Source organism: Homarus americanus, unplaced genomic scaffold, assembly GCF_018991925.1.
Source record: "Homarus americanus isolate GMGI-L3 unplaced genomic scaffold, GMGI_Hamer_2.0 scaffold24694, whole genome shotgun sequence".
NCBI classification, from domain to species: Eukaryota; Metazoa; Arthropoda; class Malacostraca; order Decapoda; family Nephropidae; genus Homarus; species Homarus americanus.
In genome coordinates this window covers 9,571,622-9,595,240 of record NW_024732780.1, presented here as the reverse complement: position 1 = coordinate 9,595,240, position 23,619 = coordinate 9,571,622, and the positions used below count along the sequence as shown (strand labels likewise).

At 37.5% G+C, this 23,619-nt stretch overlaps 1 protein-coding gene across 1 annotated transcript in view; it reads right to left on the bottom strand.

The window, feature by feature from the left end:
- Nucleotides 1-1,466: 1,466 nt before the first annotated feature.
- LOC121868972 overlaps nt 1,467-23,619 on the bottom strand; it is a 60,090-nt gene continuing 37,937 nt past the window's right edge. Inside the window, exons 8-14 of the mRNA XM_042370005.1 lie at nt 21,380-21,421; nt 21,131-21,260; nt 20,708-20,883; nt 19,143-19,277; nt 15,085-15,141; nt 13,043-13,283; nt 1,467-11,316 (exon numbers count right to left, since the gene is read on the bottom strand). Coding sequence (XP_042225939.1) covers nt 11,147-11,316; nt 13,043-13,283; nt 15,085-15,141; nt 19,143-19,277; nt 20,708-20,883; nt 21,131-21,260; nt 21,380-21,421 — 951 coding nt within the window. The 3' untranslated portion in view covers nt 1,467-11,146. The remainder of the gene's footprint in view (nt 11,317-13,042; nt 13,284-15,084; nt 15,142-19,142; nt 19,278-20,707; nt 20,884-21,130; nt 21,261-21,379; nt 21,422-23,619) is intronic.

Below are 23,619 nucleotides of genomic sequence, written 5' to 3'. Positions count from 1 at the left end.
TGGGCAGTCGGTACTGTCGGTCACGGACTCACGTTTATGCACCGTTGGCAAGAGCAGTTGGACATGGGTGAATATATGGGTAATATAAGATGAGGCCAAATCTACAGATGAAGTACCAGTAAACTTGGTTACAGTATTAACATTGTTTGCTATTTATTTATTTCTAATTGACTTAACCATAATTAAGATCATCCATTACCAGGAGATGGCTAGTGATTAAGTGTTGTATTTTAAGGATCCCATATTCCTGTTGTTCAAATAATTATAGTTTGGTGATCTTTAAAAGCATCCAATAATGTGTGTGTCTCTTTCCATCAGTTTCATTTTACACCACTTTGACTCTTAAAAATCTTTCCCCCATTGCACCATCACTTGACTTGATCTAAAGTCCTTTCTTGAATGAATAACCACACCCCATTTACAGCATTGTATTTATTTATAATTTCCACCACTTCTAGCTATTTCAGTGGTCGGTCTGTTCTTTGTTACCACCTCTTGTTCAGTGTTAGTACAGGAGGAAACCAGAATACTGTACCTGGAGAAAACCTGCCATATTTGGTAGGGTCACACCGAGTATCACCCTTCTCACATCTGACCTGGGGGCTTGGTCCTGTGACTGCAGTGGTGAGAGGCAAGTGCCATCAATAGTACAGTTGCTCTCATTCATGCAGATGTATTGGCTTCATGGATCTTATGTAGGGGTTCAATCACGTTTTCTTGTTGAGGAATGTGTCAGTTGTACCTGTAAATAACTTTTAAACCTGATTAAGTATATAGTAATACCTCTAGACTTTCAACAAACATGAATCTGTCACATGATCAACAGCTAAGTCAATACGGTACTGTACAAAACTGCAGACATAATTGGTTTGCATAATTTTAATCAGATCTGTCTCACCTCAGCTCTAAATGAACTCTCAAGATCATCTTTTCTTGTTTGGATGTTATTCATGTGAACTAGTTAAAATATAAATCATTCAGTTATATGTTCAGCTTATGAGGAACATTTATCAAACAGTACTAACCGTTTAAGATCCAGATTCAGGCCAGCCAATTTTCACTTGTTCCCTGAGACACTGGCAGCTCCTCTACCTGTTTATTTCTGGTGGCTGGAATCTTGGTCTTGTGGGATCATATGGTGAGTTTCTCTAGTGATTCTACCAAGATTAAATCGTTAAATAAAACATATCATGACTCACTGATGTAGGCTACAACATTAACGAGTCTCCAGCTGTGGATAAACTCTCATAATTTACGTAAAAACCCTCGTAAGATGATAACAAAATTGAAAGTGTGTAAAGTCAGCATTACACTACAGTAGTAGACTAAAAAAAGTCTATAAAAACCCACAGATTATTTCTTATACTCTTCCCCCCTTCTTTGAGGTTTCTGTAAATTTTGAAGTATCCAATACAAAGGAGGAAGAGAAATAAAGATAACAATAGTTTTGGTAATGAAACAAGGAAATGGTTTGTTAGCTATATTTCATTACTCATTTTACAGAATCTACCTTTTTTAAAGCTTTCTTTAGACCAGGTTGGACAAATCTGGCTCTCCTACCATACCCTCAGCATTACTGGACCTCATGACACAATGCTTTGCCTCACAAATAATAACAGCACTTGGCCCTATTACCTTGTAACAGGTTTGCCTCCCTAGTATAAACAGATACATCTTTGAGGCTTTGTTCAACTAGTCACAACTCTTTTGAGAAATGGTCCATTGCATATTTTAGCTTCATACATGACAATCGTCTTAAAAATACCTAAACCATATTAATTTTATATTCTATGTATTATACAAGTTTACATTAGCTGCCCCATCTGACTCTGTGATGTGTGGAGTAACAGTCGGAAATCTCATGTCCCGGGACTTTCTTTTTGGTTACGAGTTTGTTTTGAGGCACTTCCTAGTTTATATATATTGCATAAGAGTTCAACAAGGACATTAACCCAGGCTAGTGGTGGAACTTGCATAGAGTGTATTAATATCTTACATCAAAACATATCTCTTTCCTAATGTGAAAATGCAATGTATAAGCTTTCTGATGCTAATTATACAGTTTTTATGGTTACATCCGGGTGTTAATCTGTAAGATGGAAGGCAGTACTTTAAATTATTTTTCTTTTTAATGTTATTACTGTACCAGAATACTTTAAATCTGATTTTGTCATAAGTTTAAAAATAATACTTTTCACACTAGTTTCAAAATGACATCTCTCAAAGTATAAAAGTTATGCACAATGAAATCTGTACTTGTGCACAACCATCTTCATGATCATCGTCCAGCTGCTGTGTCAGGACAACGTAGCACCACTTTTGGGTCATTTGTAGCTAAGTGTGAATTTGTCATACTAGTTATACATATATATATACTTGTTAACTGGATGGCATTATTATTCTACACCTACTGTAGTAAATTAATCAAATTGAAATAAAACAAAGATTTGGTCCTTCTGAGTCCAAGATCATGCATTACTTAAATAATTAATTAACATCATTGACTCAACATATTAAAAATAACAATAACTTTCATCTGTTCCATCTTAAAACATCTTCGAGGAACTAAGTCAGAAGAAGTATGGGTTTTGCCTCTATGTTGACAGTGGATCAACCAACCAAGTTTCACAAGGAAGTTACTCTGTGCCCAAGTTATTTTACACAGTATTTTCCCAAGCATAAGATGTTAGGTATCTCAGCTGCCTTTTGGTTATATGTTGTGTTGCTCATTTTAATTGATGCCTCAGTTTATTAGCTCATGTACTGTGTATCACATTTAAAGATTTTATCTGTCAGCATCCAAAGAGAAAGATGAATTTTGTTGTAATATATTGTCTGTACAAGTACACGAGACACATTTTCAATTAACCGTTAAGGTGTTCAATGAGAGAGTCATGAGAAGTTTTTTATTATGACAAAAATGTTGAACCTGTGGCAGCAAATTTGACTTGTACTTCCTAATGTTTGATTGGTTGATGGTCTCCAGGATCCAACAACCTGTAATTAATTGGTTAATGGCAACCTTATTATGCCTTGTAGCTTGCAAGTGGTTATTATTTGGTTAATATTGCACAGTGCAGTTCTCTAGAAAGTTCCACCCTTAGTATAAATACTGTACTTTAACTTTTAAGTAATTTTTAGAGCCAACTTGTTTATAAATATTTCCATTAGTTTTAGGAAGACATTACGTAATTCACATAAAAATACAATTGAAAAACTTTATATAGATGGGCGCAAAATATTGGAAATGTGATGACATATTCCCACGGCTGCTTACATGTGGTTATCAAGTGACAGATGTTGAGGAGCATCAACACCTTAAAAGACCATGAGACAGCTAACTGTGTACTGTACTGTACCAGATAATATCACTAGCTTTAATAGTATAGTAAAGTTAGAGGGTATAGCAACTTTTGTCTAACTTAAACTGGGTATGATTATTATTACAATTAGGATACTCTTTACAAACTCATCTCTTAACTTTTTAACACCATAACTTACTTATAATATACTTCACTCTTACAGAACATACTTATTTAGCAAATATTTAACTAAAGCCAACAGGTTATTCCTATCAAAATTGGACAATGCAATAACAAATGACTTCCACTTTAGATTCATTATTATTATTATTATTATTATTAATATTATTATTATAATGCAGTTTGTCACAATACAAACTTGTCAATGTCAAGCAACGACTTATCTACACAACAAAAGACTCTACCCATCAAAAGGCCATGAAACTCTTGATTGAATATATCCCTTTAAGATATGAACGGTGGATACAACAAGCAAGACTCCACGTGTAGGGTAGACTACCGGAAATGGAACAGTTGGCGGCTTAAGTATCCTCTGTGGTGCATAGTGACGTTTCTCAAATACTAACAAAATAACACAGTGTGTACTACAGCAGCAGCCACTTAGAGTTAACAATCCCTTACAATTAATTATCATCAATTTATAGAGTTTAGAGTAAGTGTTAAGCTAATTATAGTTTGTTGTTACACATAATTTTTATTTTTTCTAGAAGATTTAGACAGAGGTTGAGCCCACCAAACAGCCCCTTCTGTGTGGGCTTGTCAATAATATTACCTAAAATCAACAGTCGGGGGAGAAACAGACCCACAAACAAGGATAACGGAGTAAATACGCTACATCTTGACTTAACTAAAGAAAATAAACCTGTACATCATAATTCTTTCTATATACAGTCAACATGGCCGCATACCACCGGCGACTAACTCAAGTTCACAAGCGATAACAAGAACATAATATTGCTTCAGGCTAACCTTACAGTTCCTTCATATTGCAAGGAAGACGAGCATTGCATTTGCAAAGTGACATTCTGAGTGAGGAGAGTTTTGGCATGTGATAAGTTAAGGTTTTCCATTTGTGCTGCAGGATTATACTCACTGTGCCCTGCAGGGGGAAAGGGGAAGGTAGAGAAACTCATCACAGTCCAGTTTGACCTCAAAATAGAGAATCACTTAACAGATTTGGCGGACGGGCAGCACTGCCGAGTCATTTCCTTCTAACGCCTCACAACAGCTGACAGCAAAATGTAGCCACATTCATCACATTTCAAACAATGTCACCGTACAGTAACAGTATATGAGTAAAACCCCTGAATGATTTCATATTTAACAAATTGTTTTCTGACACTCCAAGAGCATCATCCAATGTGTGATATTATTGACTGAGGCTAAGACTAGCAAGATGGTGGATCACAACACAGAGGTGTTATACCCGATGTACATCAACCAGAGGCATCATACCAGGTGTATGTCAACCAGAGGCATCATACCTGGTGTATGTCAGCCAGAGGCATCATACTTGGTGTATGTCAGCCAGAGGCATCATACCAGGTGTATGTCAACCAGAGGCATCATACCAGGTGTATGTCAACCAGAGGCATCATACCAGGTGTATGTCAACCAGAGGCATCATACTTGGTGTATGTCAGCCAGAGGCATCATACCAGGTGTATGTCAACCAGAGGCATCATACTTGGTGTATGTCAGCCAGAGGCATCATACTTGGTGTATGTCACCAGAGGCATCATACTTGGTGTATGTCAGCCAGAGGCATCATACTAGGTGTATGTCAGCCAGAGGCATCATACTTGGTGTATGTCAACCAGAGGCATCATACTTGGTGTATGTCAACCAGAGGCATCATACTTGGTGTATGTCAGCCAGAGGCATCATACTTGGTGTATGTCAGCCAGAGGCATCATACTTGGTGTATGTCAGCCAGAGGCATCATACTTGGTGTATGTCAGCCAGAGGCATCATACTTGGTGTATGTCAGCCAGAGGCATCATACTTGGTGTATGTCAGCCAGAGGCATCATACTTGGTGTATGTCAGCCAATACAAATCTTTATTGCAGAGTTGCTCATCTATCAGCTGTTGGGAGCCAGATAGGAGAGAAGCCTCAGGCATGCTACAGTAGCTAGAACCTTTAACGTTGCATAGCTAGGTACATACGTACTGTAGTAGGTAAAAAATTAGTACGCAAAACATTTGGATGTCTACGTTACAAATGGATCTATAAATACTATAAAAACATTTCTTTCAAAGGAGGCAACTTGCATCCCAGTGTGAAGCCTTATATACAGTGCTGTTGAGCGGTATTGTGAACTATTATTATTTAGTATTTTCCCTAACTTAACCACAGGAACACAAACACTATCAAACCTTCCCTTATTGTCATCAACAATAGAACACTTTATCACTAGCTTATTATTGCTATCCATCTCTACTAGTTGTTTGTTGTGACCATTTTGATTGGCAAAGTAACAGCTATTTTGGCAAAAATTTTTTTACATCTTTGTACGTGTCACCACATAATGGGTCGGCCAGCACACGACAGTCGCCTCTCTTGGCTGCACTGTTACCTGGGCATTATTCATAAAAAAGAAATTTAGAAGAAAATAAAATCATTCTCAAGACCTCTGTTTCACAAGACCATGTTGTGCCAGCAGCCATTAATTCTTTGAGACCAGTGTAAAATATCTTGAGTTCGTTGTAAAATTGCATAGAAAACTACTTCAAAACATTTCCATTGCTTTCACCAAAGACTGAGATTCCATGAATTCTTACAATACATCAAAATGTCATTATTACATGCACTATATATTACAATGAGTATTCATTATGTCATAAAGGACCTCATGCAGAATGAGTTTGTGCCCAACATCTGCAGTTCATTATATGCATGCAGCAGAAAATGTGTCCACTATGGGTGTGATACATAACTGTACAGTTTTGTCACAACGAGCGTGTGTGTGTGTGTGCGTGTGTGTGTGTGTGTGTTGTTGTTAGGTAGTGTAATATAAACTATGATGTTAAGCTTTGGCAGGGAAACCACAACCACCAGAGTTTTATCAGGAGTGACAACAGTGACACAGAAAATGAATAATAAAAATATAAAGGGTTCAGACACAACAAATAATAAACTTTTTAAATTATATAAGAGAAATATGATACAATAGAAAACAAGAGGCAGCTATAAACAATGGAGTAAAATACAATATATTACTCTTCACAATCATAACACATTTCTACCCATAGTGAGCTCTGACCACTGTGGTAAGAGTAACAGTGTGCACAACAAAACACCCATAACATCACCAAACACTGAGCAGCAGTTGGTATGAAACACACACATGTTGCACCACAGTTTCCTCCAGTTGTCAGTACAGCTCTGGCACTGGAAGAGATCTCAACAATTGGCCAAACATTAATACAGAGCTCTGACAGTGGAAGGGGCAGAACACAACAGCATAATAGCCTTAAGTTTGTATTGCTATAGTTGCATATCTATAGTAACAAAATTTCTGTACAATTCATGTGCTTATATTTCTTTGAAGAGGTAGCTTCTTGCTGGGTATAGACAAAAATTGACCACCATATTGTCCATATAACAGGCTAATATTGCAAAATGTGGCTGCATATTCATATTGTGACCAAACATGACTAGGCTCGATGAGTATATATGCCCTTTAGTGCATCACTACTGATCACACATGATGTCCAGATAAATATTACTGATCACATGGCTAGGCTCTTACTGACCACATGGCTAGGCTCTTACTGACCACATGGCTAGGCTCTTACTGACCACATGGCTAGGCTCTTACTGACCACATGGTTAGGCTCTTACTGACCACATGGCTAGGCTCTACATGTACTAAATATTATGTAATGTATTATAACAAATAATAAGTATTATTCAGACAGGTGTAAAGTGTCTGGAGAATTTTGAACTGTCATTCATCTTGTACATCAATAACATGACATTACATGAATCTAGTTTTTGGTAAAATTCATAGATAAAGATTTAATTACAGTTGTGGAAGATGTATTTATGAGGGTACTTCATGAACCAAGCTTCTTGTGAGGGCAACTTGCACGGTACTATCATTTACACTGCAAAACAACTTTTCAGTTTATTTTATTGTTCTGGACTTTAAATCCAATATTTGCAAGTTTTCCCTTAACCCAAGATTAAGTGAGAGGTACTACATCAGCAGTCCCCTCACAGCCAATGGGAGACAATATGAAGGTGTGTTAACTCACAATCTTATGTTAGAAAAATTTATCTTGGGACTTGGCTGAAAATTTGAGCATGTCATATTTTAAGCCTTACTTTAGTGGCATCATGATCTTACTACACGAGGGAATAAAAACAAGGGCTAAAACCACACTTAAACTGTGCCACACACAATGACCAAAGTCACATACAGTTCCCTGACTTATGACAACAGTGACAAGGTTTAATCATGTACCTTGGCAAGCAATGAAGCCAAGAAATTGGTGCAGAACTGCTGCTATAAAAAAAGAAAAAAGAAGATAAAATCAGAGCTCATGTGAAGTGCAAAGAAGATGGTGTGACTGTGAGGACAACCCGAAATAACTTAAAACTTTACATGCAATTATTATACTCTTTTAAAATTTCATCGAGCAAGTAAAGGAACAGTAGTACCTGGCCATGTTACATGGTATATATATATATATATATATATATATATATATATATATATATATATATATATATATATATATATATATATATATATATATATATATATATATATATATATATATATATATATATATAAAAGATTACCAAATATTCCTTGGTGAATGGTAAAGACATTGGCTAACAGCAGGAAGACATTTATCTGTAAGACACCAAATCATTATCATTCTCCAGTCAATGTTGTGAGGAATGGGACGGTTGCACATACTGTACTGGTAAACAAATACTCAGCCATGTCAATGTTTGGTCTACAAATATACCAGGACTTGTCTGGGAGTAAAATAAAGCAACTAGAGTCCTCTATTTACACATTTGTAAGGATGAATATCTTAACCACCATCTAATAACTATTATGATGTTCTTATTCCTTAAACAGTTAGTTCACCTTCAGACACAGGATGGATACATAACTAAACCATACATTATTATTCATACTTTCTAAATATATTAGTATACAAAATTACTCTTATATAGCAGATGTTATAATATAATGCACCATACCACCATAACCTGAATCAAAGCCTTCTCTTGAAGGTATTAAATATTATGCAATAAATGAAACACTGGGCAAGTATTTATACTCTGTCTAAGGCTCAGAAAGACTCATCATACATGACAAAGTGGCCAGCAATAACAAGACTTGAAGATGATCTCAATGAGTTTGACATTTTACTTTGTAAAACTTTATTGATGCATCATCTACACTCACTCTGCTGCCCACATCACATTATTCACACTAATTTGATTAAGAGGTAATTAAATTATTCTGCAACTTTCAAGTCTTAGTCCATTTGGCTAGTTGTGGATGCCCAGAAGACAGTGAGGATGCTTCTGTGAGAATTATTAAATTTGGGGCTTTGGCATTTACTATGGATGAAATGGTTAATGTGAAAGACCTCTTTTAATTTGTATAATCAAAAAGATGAAATGAAATTGAAATACTGGTTTTCCTTCAATAATTACCACAAAGGCAAACCTCTTTTGCAAGAATCTCATGTGCTTGCGCTTAAAACTACGAAGGCTACAGTTCTAATTCTGTGAAGCAGAGCATGTGCTTGTAACACCAAACTGAGAAAACTAATGCTATATACTATTTTGAATGTTTCCAAAAGAGTATATGCAATACATTCGCTTTCAGACTTAGATACTGCAAGCATTGTTTGTGCTACACAAAATTGTTGAACGTTTGCCAAAGACACTATCTACTAACTGTGGCTCTGTAAAAATTGCCTATCTACGCGCAGGAAGTCATGGTTCTACAACTCTACGATTACCTGATGTATCACAGCATGCGTACATCTAAACACTAGCAGGCATCACTCTAGGCACGGAACTAGAACACGCAGAGCTACACAACTGTGGCGGCGGCACCCAGTGTTTGCATAATTTACAGTAACCAAGTTCTCCCTGCTAACTGAAGACCCTCCTATGTAGAAAAACGTCTTTCTTCTTCAGTAGTAACGATCATTATTGGACAAAGCACCACATTTAAATTGCAACTTTCCTCTACATACGAGACAATTCATATTAACCACCTGAACTTGGCTCTAGTTTAAGAATTTGTGGTACACCCCCTAGCATTTTGGACATGGTTTTGGCACATGAATTTGAGCTATCCCTAACTCACAGCCAGAGTGACTAGGACGTGGAACCTTTAGTGCTCTGGGCCGTGGATAGACACTGAAGCCTTCCTCACACTCACTATTCCCTTAACCAATACATCTATGGCACCAGAAATGAGGTTATTTACACTAATAGCACATTTACAATTCAGTATTGCTATGTTATTTATAATCTACAAGGCAAGGCTTCAGAGAAGTTTTGTTACGAAAGTAGCTCAGGTAATATAGGTCAAATCTTGCACAGTATTTTTAGTGTCATTCACCTGTAAATTTTATCACCCAATACACACTAAATTGACAAAACCATTTTTCAAAAGTGAATCGTAGTGACAAACAGGAGTGCCGGTTCTGTAACTAAATATTATTAACAAAGCCCGAGGCACCTTATTCCACTAAAAAGTATACTTGACAGGTGTGAGGGCCATAGTTACAGAGGCATCAAATGCATGTAACACAAAGCTTCAACACCTGTCACAAACATTCCATTTGGGTTATAAACATGAAAATTACTCTGATTTTGACAGTGGACAAGATTCAAGTACCTTAACAGCCCTTGAATACAATGCTCAAGATTTGGGTACTTGCAAGCTAGTTATCCAAAAACATGAAATGACTTCACTCCTAACAAACCAGAATTGAAAGTTTATCATACCTATGTGAATGACAACCCTGCACATTGCATAAGTTTGTACCCCTAGAATGACCACCTTCTGAGTAGTGAATGATTTTGTACTCCTTTGAATGACCTGAGCACAAGTTCACTCTGTACCCCATGAATGACCTTCTGAGCACTGTGTAACTCTGCACCCTTAGAATGATCTCTTCTGGAGTACACTTTAACTCTGCATCTCCTTGAAGAAATCTCAGCTGTGCACGAAGTAACTTGGTACTCTTCAGAAAAAAGGCCTTTTCTGAACACATCTGAACTTGGTCCACCTGGCATGAGCTCACAGCAGAATACTTCATCTGATCCCATTAGGTTAACTAGATACAGATGTAAAATAAATGGGAAGAACTCTTCTGATACTAAAAATGCACAACCATGAACTCTACTCACTTTGCAAAAAGCTATTAAGCACTTACATTACTTATTGCATGTTGCTTTGCTGGCACTGTGATTCATTTAATAGATGTCTGGTGTCCACTTCATACTTCACTTACACTATGCTGGCTATGAAACCTAAAATCATGCATGAGCTTTGCCATGCAGACCTAGGACAAGTGTGCCTAGTATAGATGCAAGTCTACGAAGGATAAATTGACAGCAAGATAAAGGAATATTTTTCCAGTATTTGTCCTGAAGTATTTCATTTTGGTTTATATTTGGCACATGAATCTTTTTTGTCTTCAGTTTAACACTTCTAATTTTTCAGATAATTTCACATGGTTTTCATCAACACCATCTGCCACCAGCTTGTATCTGACCCAACTGTTCCCAAGATGAGAGATGACCCACTCAGCTATTATCTGGCCTGGTTATGAGGACTGTGTCTTGGTGGGTGTGTGAGGGGCACCCGGGTGACCCCCTGGACTGGTGTCTAGGGCAGGTGGTGGACCCGTACCTGCTGATGATGCTGCCTGCGGTCCTCCAGTTGCTGCGGCAGCCGCTGCATCTCCACTGTGAACTACTGTTGTAAAGTACCGCTCTGCAAAAAATTTTGAAAGTTCAATGTAATATTTACAAACAAGTCATCAACTGCTTCTATCTATGGATGAATGAAACCTCTTGTGCATGAGAATTGTTTAACTTTGAGCCTGACACAGATAAACCATCACCTTACATCTCCTCCTGCCCTGGTCCATCACCTTACATCTCCTCCTGCCCTGGTCCATCATCTGGTGATAAGTGTACAATACAGTACTATCATTTCAATGAATTTCAATGTGGTTTATATTATATTTCAACAATGATCAAGTGCACTTAATGGTGTTATTCTTCTGCTGTAGCTTAATACTGTACAGCGAGAGTGTGCCTTAAAGGTGTTTCTTCTGCTAGACCAACTTTCCGAACTTTGAAGAATGGTGATAACTATAATATCACCTAAAAAACATATGACTAATTATACTGTACATTAAAAGGAATGTAATTGGGTATGAGTTGGCCTGTGGCAGAATAATCCACTTGACAACCAAGCACCTTATATATGACGTCAAGGTTGCCAAGAGCCACAAAAGTTAAATGTTGGGAACTTTTGTGTTTTTTAACCACTTGTGTATGGGTTCCTATCTGCTGAATAAATTGGTCTGGCATTGGCCAAATAAAATATTAAAAATAGTATCTATGTAGTGAAGAGATTAGATATAACAAAACATAATATTGTTGTATGTTATTTTATCTTCTTTGTTTTTTGCAAGACATTCATATAAAAATAATTCAGAAGACAATGATACAATATTGGAACCAAGTGTGAAACAACCAGAGATGCCCCCTCCCGTCTCCCTCCTTAATTCATTACAATGGTTACATCTCTACACATAAACACATCACACTGAAGGTGACATAGACACGGGGGCCTTAACCAGTTCTTCCTCTACAGCTGACCACTGATATTATTTGATGTCTTAGGATCTTAACAATAATGTACCATAACTATAGAAAACTATACTGTATTATTTTTAATTTTCAGCTTATTAGAAGAAATAGCTTCTGGACAAGATGCCAAAACCATAACATAAACCATTCAAAAATATTATGAAAATCCTAAAACACAGAGACACAGTTAACTTAGTGATGATAATTAATAAATAACAAACTTTAAGACATTGTATATTAAATAAAATGACAGAGAGAGAGAGAGAGAGAGAGAGATGATGAGACAAGCAGCTGTTTTGGGAGAATCATTTTAACTGCAACCATCAGTGGAATGGCTTCCTCCCTAACCTGGGGTCATTATGAGCACCTGTAAGTATAACATGACCTTTGACCTCCAACTGTGACCCTGACCATTAAGGTGAAGACCCCACTGTGGTGAGGTTCATTAAGAGTTGTCTTGTATGTATAATTCACAAGTTATGACTCCAGATAGAGGCATGGAAGAGGGGCAGGAGGCCAAGTGATCCTATAACTCCCACCCACAGGGTTTTATAAAGCAGGTGGGATGATAATAATAACATAAATGGTTGTATTTGCATTAAACGTAACAAACAACATCCTTGTGTGTGTGTGTTTTATCTCTCTAATAGTATGGAGAAATTCTTTTATAAATAATAAATCCCTTATTTGATTTTCACTTATGATGAAACTTGGCAGGAATAGTCATGTAGGTATGATCTTGAATGGGATTACAAGATGGCAGTCTGTGACTTTTAATGACCTAAACATTGACACTACCACAACAATCATTTGTTATTTTGAGTTTATGAACAACATACCATCTTCTATGAGCTGAGCTGAGGTGGCATCAGCTGGTAGTGTGGGCATCAGAGTGGACATGGTGGTGTAGTCCATGTTCTCGTCCAGGTTGATGAAGGGAGTATTCCACCGTGGCACCGGGGGCGTTGACCGGGGCGTGGTGCGGGGTGTGGTGCCGGGGGATGTGAACAGGCTCATACTCGTGGGTGAAATAACTCCCGACATGCCACTTACTGGGCTCATACTTGAGTATGTAAATAGCTGAAAAGAGATAGTTATCATCAACTATGTAAAAAGATTGGAAATGTAACTGCTGAAGAGACTATAACAGTACAGTAATGGTACAGTACAATAACAGTACAGTACAGTTATACAGAACCAACCTGTAGTTCATCAAAAAACACATTGCAATTATAAGAGCTAAAGAAAGACAACATACTGTACTAACCTGTGGCTGGAAGACTTGCTATTGACTAGACATGCATTAAAGAAAACAAAAATCAGCCCTAAATAAATAGATGTCTTCTATATCTACTATGTCTCACCCCTTCAAGCAGCTCCCCTTTGATGGGTGACCAAGCTAGAATAGCCACCAGTCTAACCTAACATTATGTGTCTTCGGTACACTATTAATTCATCCTCTCCTTATGCATCATTCCTCCTTCTACTCCCACAATGCAGGTTGTTCCTTCTACCTGTACATCTGTTAAAGTGTTCCTGTACATCTGTTAGAGTGTTCCTGTACACCACCTTTATTATCCTCTTCATCTGCAGCCTTTTCATGTGTCCACACCATCTCAGGCACCTCTCTTCACCCACTCCTACACTTGCCAATTTACACCCTCTGCCTTATCTGCTGTTCCAAACACCTCACAATTTACTAATTCTTTTCCCTTTCATTCAGGTTACTTCATCTAATTCACTTCTGTAGGTTATATTTCAGGGTATCCTACCTCAATCCAAGAAAAGGGTCAATTTTAAAAGTTAAAAATATGCTAGGGACTGTCAGTTGATTGAAAATGTCCAAAGGAGGGCCACCAGACTTGTGCCTGCACTTCGGCACAACAGTTATCCGGGGAGATTAGAGCGCCTACAACAGACAGACAAGGAGTGACCTAATAGAGGTGTATAAACATCTCAAAGGGCACTACTCAGTCGAGTGTCCATACTTGGAATTGGTGGATACCCGCCCCACAAGGGGTCACAGCTCAAGGTTGAAGAAGCCGCAATTCCAGAAAACTGTGAGGGCAAACTTTTTCAGAGTGAGAATTGTGAACTCTTGCCTCTTGAAACAACCTGCCAGAGAGTGTTGTGATGGCACCGAGTGTGAGCTCATTCAAGGCCAGATTTGACCAACACTGGTGCAGGTTCCGACACATTCGGGAGCCAGTTCATGCTCAGTACTTGCCAACAATGAGTAACACAGATGAGCCGACCAGCCAAGCTGCTAACGAGATGATCAGTGGCGAAGAGGATAAAAATAAAAAGTAAAAGTATAGGCATGACTGACTGCCAGGGACACTGTGGATAACTAACTTGTACAGTTAGGAAAGAATCTACAGTTGGCTGGACTGGGAATGCCCTGAGATTGAACCAGCATACTTTAGGACCACTGGCTGAGGACCACCAAGAGGAGGGGTGAGAGTAGTGGGTGTCTGATAAGGGACAACATCACTCCCCACCCCAGCAGGTGAGTAGATGTCTCTTGTAACTAAGTTCCTCACTACAGTACAACACTTAAAATACTGAAAGAAACTCGACCTAAATACAGAGTAAAAATAAAATAGAATGAACCAGTACATTAACACAAACAACAGTACTGAAGAACCTCAGAAATCTAGAAACAAGTTATTTGGAAGTCTCAGAAAAGTCACTACAGTATATTGAAAGTGTTGATACTTATACTGTACACTGAATGGTAACAGGTGTGAGCTGGCTTACTTGTGGCAGTGCTTGTTCTTGATTTTTTGGGGCTTGTACTAAATAAAATTATCAAGCAAGTATTCAGGACCAATTTACAAATCACAATAAGTTTAAAATACATGACTGAAAATTTACTCACCTTATTCTTACAATTCACTGTACTGGGGGGTCCCCGGGTTATGATTGGGTTCCGTTCCTGAGGACATTCTTAAGTCGTATTTGTACGTAAGTCGGAACACATGTTATATACATACCGTACTTACAGAACAATGTCTAAAATCCCACTATATATCATAACCTAGGTTCTTATATACCTCTAAAATCACTTAATTTAAGACAAAAGAAGAAATAAAATGACAAAATACAGTAAATGAAAGTAAAAAATATGTCATCAGGTAAATAAAATACTGTAAATTTCAAGCTCAACCTCATTTATATCAGCGGGTGTTGGTAAGTCAGGGTCCCCTTGTACAGTACAGTACTCCATAGAGGTTTGTATGTTTTAGTTGTAATAGTAGTAGTGGAGGAGGAGGAGAATATTTGGATACTGTATATAGTAAGTTTAAGATATTTATATAAACAATTTCTGCTAAAAATCGATTATTTGAGATTTGGATTCATTCATTAAATGTAAAAATTCATACAAAGGTAAAATTTCAACACAGACAATATTATCGTATACTGTATAATTAAAAATCGAGGAGAATGAAATTAATTCTTCATAAAGGATCAACAAAGTGACCTTACCTTAGCAGTAATTCCCCAAATTCTCCCCAGTCTGATTGATAAGGGAAATATCTACACAGGGTAAATCCCAAGCATCCCAAAACACCCAAATCTTACCTTCCTGTATAAATAATATCTTACACACAGTCACAATAATTCAACTATACAATCCTCTTCACACTTACCTTCCTTCACAACAGCTCCTTCCTACTGATGGCCTTACTCACCAATCAAACAAGTGCTAAATAAAATACAGTTCATTTGAAGCCGATAAAAAACTCCTAAAATAGTGTTGATATAAATTCCTTTGATAGTGACACAGCACGAGGGTGGAGCTGTGTTAACCTTGGCATAAAGCTTAAACCCTACACTTACCACACCTAACATATATCATACACTCCCAGCCTGCCAGGAGGTACAACACTGAACCTGATGTTCCCTATGCCGGGGGTACGTACCTCTTGTGTCATTGCATTCATGTGTCATTATTTCCTCTCATTATTCTCTATTGATAAACAAGAACAGGGTAGTTGTCCAAATTTCCCCTAATTCTATAACTGTTAGACAACTTCTGGAACCTATTTTAAGATTTTTCTCATTCCCTACAGTAAACAGTAGCTTTTTAAAGAGACAAGTAGAATAACCACATCACTTTTAGTATTAATGAAGGTGAATCAGTCTTGACCAGTGTTAATGATTTTCATAAGCCTTTTCATCCATCCAGCCCGTAAATGATGTTTGACTCACATATATAAGATACGTCTCTATAACTGACCATCAGAACATATTTAGATGACATTATATTCAGAATTCTTAATGAGAGAAGTAATAAGTGATAATGAAGGACTAAAAGTTATAGTAAAGTAATATCAAATATAAGCTATGCAGATGGTACTCCTCTTATCATGGATAGTGAAGAGGCATTACAAAAACTCATTACAGTAACTGATTGGTGCAAAAAAGTGAAAAATATGGGTTAAAAGTTAATGCTGTGAAGACTAAAGTAATGATTGTTTCCAAACTGGAAATGAATCCTCAAATGAAAATTATGGTAGGCATTAACTGTGATGGTAGATGTAGGGAAGAAATCAAAACAAGAATAGGGCAAGCAAAAACTGTAATTAATAATCTAAAAGGCCTAATGAAAAGGGGGACATTAACTTCACTTTGAGGAAAAGGCTGCTGAATGGCTTTATATGGCAAGGACTAATGTATGGGTCAGAAGCATGGGCACTTTCAGCAGACACCAGAAAGAGGTTGGAGGCCTTTGAAATGTGATGTTATAGGCTAATGTTAAGAATAAGTTATACTGGCAGAAAACAGATGAAGAAGTACTAAGAGTAGTAAAAACTTCAAGAGAAATACTTGAAATGTACAAAAAAAGAAACAATTAGATACTTTGGTCATATAATTAGGGATAGGGAAATACTAACAGAAATATTAATGGGTAAAGGTGAGGGTAGGAGGGCCAAGGGAAGATAGAGACTGGGATGGATGTATGAAATTAAAAACTGGGCCCGAGAACGTTTAGAGTGGAGGACTGTGGTCGCCAACCTTCAGATATAAGGACAGCACTGATTGATTGAATGAATGTGAGGGGAAGTGTAAGTAGTGTATTGAAGTAGTACAGTAGGTGAGGGTGCTGGGGCCCTATACACCTGGAACAAGGTATGACCAGGTTCTCCAGTAAGTACCCGGTATGTTGTCCTATGTATCATTTTTATTGTTTATTATAGCAGTTTTTGTTTATTTTGGGTGTATGCAATGTACAGAATAGCAAAGGATTGGAACCCATTTCAATTTACTCATGTTAAACTTATCTCTAACATTGAAGTTTCTGAGAACGAAGTAGATTTTGTGAACATATCTATTGTGTTGCCAGAGGTATACCACATTAGTGCACAATTCATACATTAATATCAAATGTTGATGGGTATAATCTAACGTATGTATTACAGTACAATTCATAATAGGACAAAGTTTTTTCATTCACTGATAGAGTTTGCCCCACACTGTACTGTACTGTACTCAAGATTGTGAGGTCATTCTCCACTAAAGGGGGCACTCTACTGTTGTGGCAAAAACTTCATTTGTACCAGAATTTCCAATATTCCAGACTGCCCCATGCAATAATTAGTTCAGTAAAAAACATTCTACTGTATCTAAAGTATATAAAATGGATATGTAAACATTGTATTTTGTGTCAGATAGTTTATGTACTCTGGTGGTAAGCCTTGCCTCACCTACAGTCAACAAATGTTTAAAATAAAGGAAATGGTTTGCTCAGACTCAAAGTACAGTACTATAAAGTGGGTTGTTGTCACAGAGAGACTTGTTACATTATGTCTTCTATATAAGAAATCTTATTATGGTATTTCAGGAGTCAAACTTGAGAGTAAGGAATAGTTTTTCTTCAGAGGGTGGAGGAACATGGCAAGGTTCTGTATGAGTGTATGATATTAGTACAATACATTAAACAACTTTTTAAGACAAGCCTATGGCTTTTATCTCATTAGAAATTCTATAATATGTGCTTTATACTGTTTTACAACAACAGTTAATAATCATGCCATTACCCAAAACAAAAACTACCTCATTCAGTACAGTCACATAATTATACTCATCAACAAACAAGCAGACAGACAGACACAAACACACAGTGAGCATGTGATACAGCCACTAACCCTAAGTGATTCAACAATTGGGAAGCAGCTCTTCTATAAAGGTTTAATGTCACAACATATTTCAACAGTGCATAAAAGAGCATCTGTGGCAACAACAGGACAACAACCAGTGTTGTCACTAAAAGGCTTCTACTGTACATCTTGTGAGTGGTGGTGAGTGTAACACCACAAGCATGTGTTAATACTGTTAAATTATTATTATGACAATATCAACTGACTATAATAATCAGGTCATCAAATCTGTTACTTACTAATGTAACAAAGACATTCTTGTGTTTCACTTCAAGTTGTAATCACTTAGAAATATCTAAGTGTAACTGACAGCAAGTTTTAATCAGACTCACTCTAAGGGGTCTGACATAATCTTGCCTCAACAAAATATTAAATTACTTAAAGTTGCTCTTCAGTGCACAGTTCATAGTATTAAAGTCTAAAACTGGCTTACCTTTTAAGTACTTGAATCAACTATTAAATGACTAACATTAAGAGCTTGAGCCTAAACAAATCCTAGTGCAGTATTTTTACACTAACAGTGGCTTAACAAAGTCTTGTGCAAACATCAGTAGCACCTATAATAATAATCTAACCATGCACTAACTCACTCACTTTAATTCATTTCTGCAGCTGCAAATCTTGTTATCGTCAAGGCTACAGCACATTCTCTGCCGTGCACCGATCAAGCCAAACTTTGCCAGAGTACTGTACTGTACGCTGTTAATCCTGTGGAGACCATTACTAACACATAGCTGTGCTGTACCTACACTAAGAAAATGAGGCTGAGACCCACCTGTCCATGCTGGTGATGGTGGTGGTGGTGAGGGGTGTGAGAGGGAGGGTCGTGGCGGCTGGTGATGGCTAACCTCAGTGGACCGTCCTGTTGATACATACGCACACCTCCAAAGCTAGCGCCACACACAAACATCTATGAGGACCGTCCATCAGTTATATAAGTTACTTGCAAAAAGTTTCACTATAGGCTCTGCCTGGACAGTAATACATGGTCAATGAACTGACATACAGTATATGGGAAATGGCATCATCCAGTAAAGTTACAGATTTAAGAAATGACAAAGCTCAATCTAATTCATCACCATATAATTACATGAGAGCAAATAACTAATGGACGGTCCAAAAGACTTCATGCTGAAGGCACACAGCAATAACTATCTAGGATCAATGCAAATTGTCAAACAAATGCAGAAAAAAAATGACTTGATAAATGGACTCACAGTTGGGCACTATAAAAACTATTGTTTCATTGAGTAGTGAACTATAGTTGTTATTGGTACCCACAACATGATAATGACCCAAACAAAATTTGTTGCATCAGACACAAAGCTTTGTCAGGCAAGTTTGTTGTCACATTACCTTGCATAAGACGGCGCTTGTTGCTACACGTGAATGTATGATAGGACAGTAATTTGGGGTAAAAAAAGAAGCCAATGTTTAAAGTGATCCTCCCTTATTCAATGACACAGATGACTTATATCATTATTAAAACTATATCAACATTTTGTGACTTGTCAATTTATAACAAGTACAATATGAACAACTTGTGCCATGTACTGTACAGTATCTCTCAGTAAGGATTATTATAAATAATATAATGTGTTATTGTACAAGGTTTCTACCAATAATTATAACATTATATATAACATTCACTTGATTAAAAATTAATAATAACTATTTATAAATCTTGTTTTTAACTGTACCTTGTGTAATATATAATGAATATTTCAAGTGTTCAGCTCTTGTTTCATGAGAGAGTCAGCAACACACTTTAGACTGATCCTTACTAAAGACATGACAACATTTACACGTTCATAAGTCATCACTGTCTGAGAAGAGGAGTGTGATCCCTTTAATGCAGTGTACAACATTATGTTCCACCTCCCGGCCTCATGAGGTGCAGGACATAATATTAATAGGAAGCAAAGCTCACATTACTGTGTACTTAACAAACATCTTCCCTGGGTAATATTTAATTCAAATCATGATGCAACAAGGCAACACAAACAATGAGATAAAAGAACATAATTGACCCATCAGTGGGACGTGACACTGAGGACAAGTTATGCACAACATAATTCTACTCTTAAACTTTACCCATATAAACCAAATCAGCCCCAAGGCAAGTCAGCTTAAACTGTTTCTTCCAGACTTAACTGTATATGCTGGAATGAGTCCTAAGTACTGTACTGCTTTATGTAGAAAAACATAAACTTCTTGATGGTATGCATTTTGATTTAATACTCCATAAAATATTAATTTCAATCAGGTAAAACAAACACAATGAACATAAAACAGTTAAGAGGAAAACAGTTGTGTCATCCAAAACCTGAGTGTCAGTACCTGCGAGACGGGCGGCGCGGACGTGGCCGGGGGAGGTGGACTGAGGCCGTCATCTCTGCGGTCGGGTGGAGACACGTCGGGTAGGATAGACGAGCCATTACCCCCACTACTACCAGCGGCTGAGTGTGGAGGTGACACTGGACCTGGTGACACACTCCCACTGTGTGCCAGGTCAGCTGAAGACAACCATATGTGTTCATTAGATCAAATACTTAAAATAAAAACCAATTACAAACTTTAAATCATATTTCACTATTTCCACCAATGATAAAACTTACCCTCAGCTCTCTATACTGTATTAAGAACTCATGTAACTCTAAGACACACAAAAAATTTAACTCAAGTTTTAAGGCTCTTGTATAAATCAGTATGACGCTCTCTGTAACTGAAATAAATTGTACTCCAACAGAAGCAGAGCCGTACCTGTGGACCTGATGATGGCTACAGGTCTGGCCATGGGCGGAGGGGGTGGTGGAGGAAGCATTGAACCAGTTGTATAATAACCTCCCTGGATTTTTGTTGGACTGCGAGCAACACCAGGCGGAGATGCTTGCTGCAGGAAACAGTGCTCTTATTAATAAACCTACCCATTTATTTTTCTCTATAATATATCCAACATTTACAAACTTTCTTATCACAAAATATAAAAAATACTCAAACCACATTAACAACCTTCTGATAATCATAGTCGTGTAGGATGAGAGGTTGGCAGTGCTAGTGAAGGAATAAAGAAAGGGCATGTGAGTCATTGTTGTGAGAAAGGAGTGATAAAGTGAGGAATACATGAATATTAACAGGAAAATAATAATAAAAAGAATGGTGAATGAATGCAAAAAACAAAGAAGAACCGCCACATTGACAAAATTTAAAGAAAAAACAAGAAGCTGATTTGAAATACGGTATTTGCTGGCGTATAAGATGCATTTTTTCCCCCAAAATGTATCACAAATTACCTTGGGTCTAATGCGCCCGTATTACAATTGGGAGGCTGAGCGCCGTAGGCGGAGGTGCCTAGCTAGGGAGTCTGGGACGAGCAGTAGTCCACTAAGCACAAAAATTGTTACTAATAATATTACAAATAATAAAATACTGAAAAACAAGCCAAATTATCACAAACTTACGGCAAATTTGCCGAAGACGTAAATATTGGCTTACATCGACTTAACGGCAGAGGGAAGTTCACAACATCTCACTGTACCTCCTTCCCCAGCACACGTAACCCACACCAGATACATGTCTTACATTATTTAAGGACTGTATTACCTTTAAGAAACATTTGTTTATTATCAAATGATAAATGACCCTAGAAAGATTAAAGAAATGTTAACAGAAAGTTCAGCCGCCAGTCAGCTATTTGCAATGAGTTGATGACGCCAAAACAATAATGATGGTGTTACACCCTGGTGGCAGATTGCAGCAACACAAAACATCACAGCCAAAAATACAAGTTTCACATCCTGTCGGTAATTCTCTTGACCAAACTATAAACAAGGTAGAGTTGGGTTATTCCCTTAACATTTTTTATTGAAATTTCCTACAGAGTTTAAACCCATGGCTCAAAAGGAACGAAGACATTGCTATAACATTAAGTTTAAGCTCGATGTCGTAGGCTATGTGAAAGAACACGGTAATAGGGTAGCTGCACGACATTTTGGTCCACCACCAACCGAGAAAATGATAAGGACTTGGAGGAAACAAGAAGATCAGCCGAAAGCTGCTGGACGTAGCAAACACTGTCTCCGTAGGGGAATTGTAAAGTGGCCAGAACTAGAAGAAGAATTAAAAACATGGGTGTTAGACCAAAGAAGCTTGGGTATTTCAGTATCCACCAAAATTATTATTCACCATTCAAGACTGATAGCAATGAACAGAGATATTGATGATTTAGGAGGATCAACATGATGGTGCTCCAGATTTATGAGGAGAAATAACCTATGTATGAGGGCTACAACAAGAATAGCTTAAAAAATGCCAGCTGAATACAAAGATAAATTTATTGAGTTTCACAGGTATGTGATTAATGACAGAAAATAAATTAATTTTGAACTTTCACAGTTAGCAAATATGGACGAAATCCCTCTGACATTCGATGTGTCATCAAACAAGATGCTACAGGTGCTAAAACTGTGACTGTTAAAACATGTGGCCACGAGAAGACACACTACACAGTTGTTTTAGCATGCTGCGCTGATGGCACAAAACTGCCACCTCTTCTAATTTTGAAAAGAAAGACATTACCTAAAGAAAGAATACCCAATGGAGTTTATGTTCATGTCCATCCAAAAGGTTGGATGGATGAGGGAGGAGTGAAAGTGTGGATAAATAAAGTGTGGTCCAGGCGTCCTGGTGGGCTATTAAAGAAACCTGCCTTATTAGTTTGGGACCAGTTTCAGGCTCATAGGACTGAACTTGTTAAGAGGAAAGTTGGACAACTGAAGACTCAGTTAGCTGTAATTCCAGGAGGCCTAACCAGTCAGTTGCAGCCTTTAGATGTCTCTATCAATAAGCCACTTAAAGGATTCATGAAGGAGGAGTGGAACAAGTGGATGCAGGCTTCAGAATTTGAAGTGACACCGTCAGGAAGAAGGAAGAAGCCTACTATTACACAGGTGTTTGAGTGGGTCATGGAGTGCTGTAAAAGAAGAGATAGTTGTGAAATCATTTAAAAAATATGGCATTAGTAATGCCCTTGATGGTACTGAGGACGATTTATTGTTTGAAGAAAATACTGATGACCCAGATCCTATTGTAGAGAATTCCAGTGATGAAGAGAGTACGGTAATATGGATGCCAGCAGTGAGAATGAGTTTTCAGGCTTTGAGGATGTTGCTTTACCGAGTTCTGAAGATGATGATATTAAAGGTCTTGTGGATGATGATTAAATAAACCTTTATGATACCTTTTTTTATGTT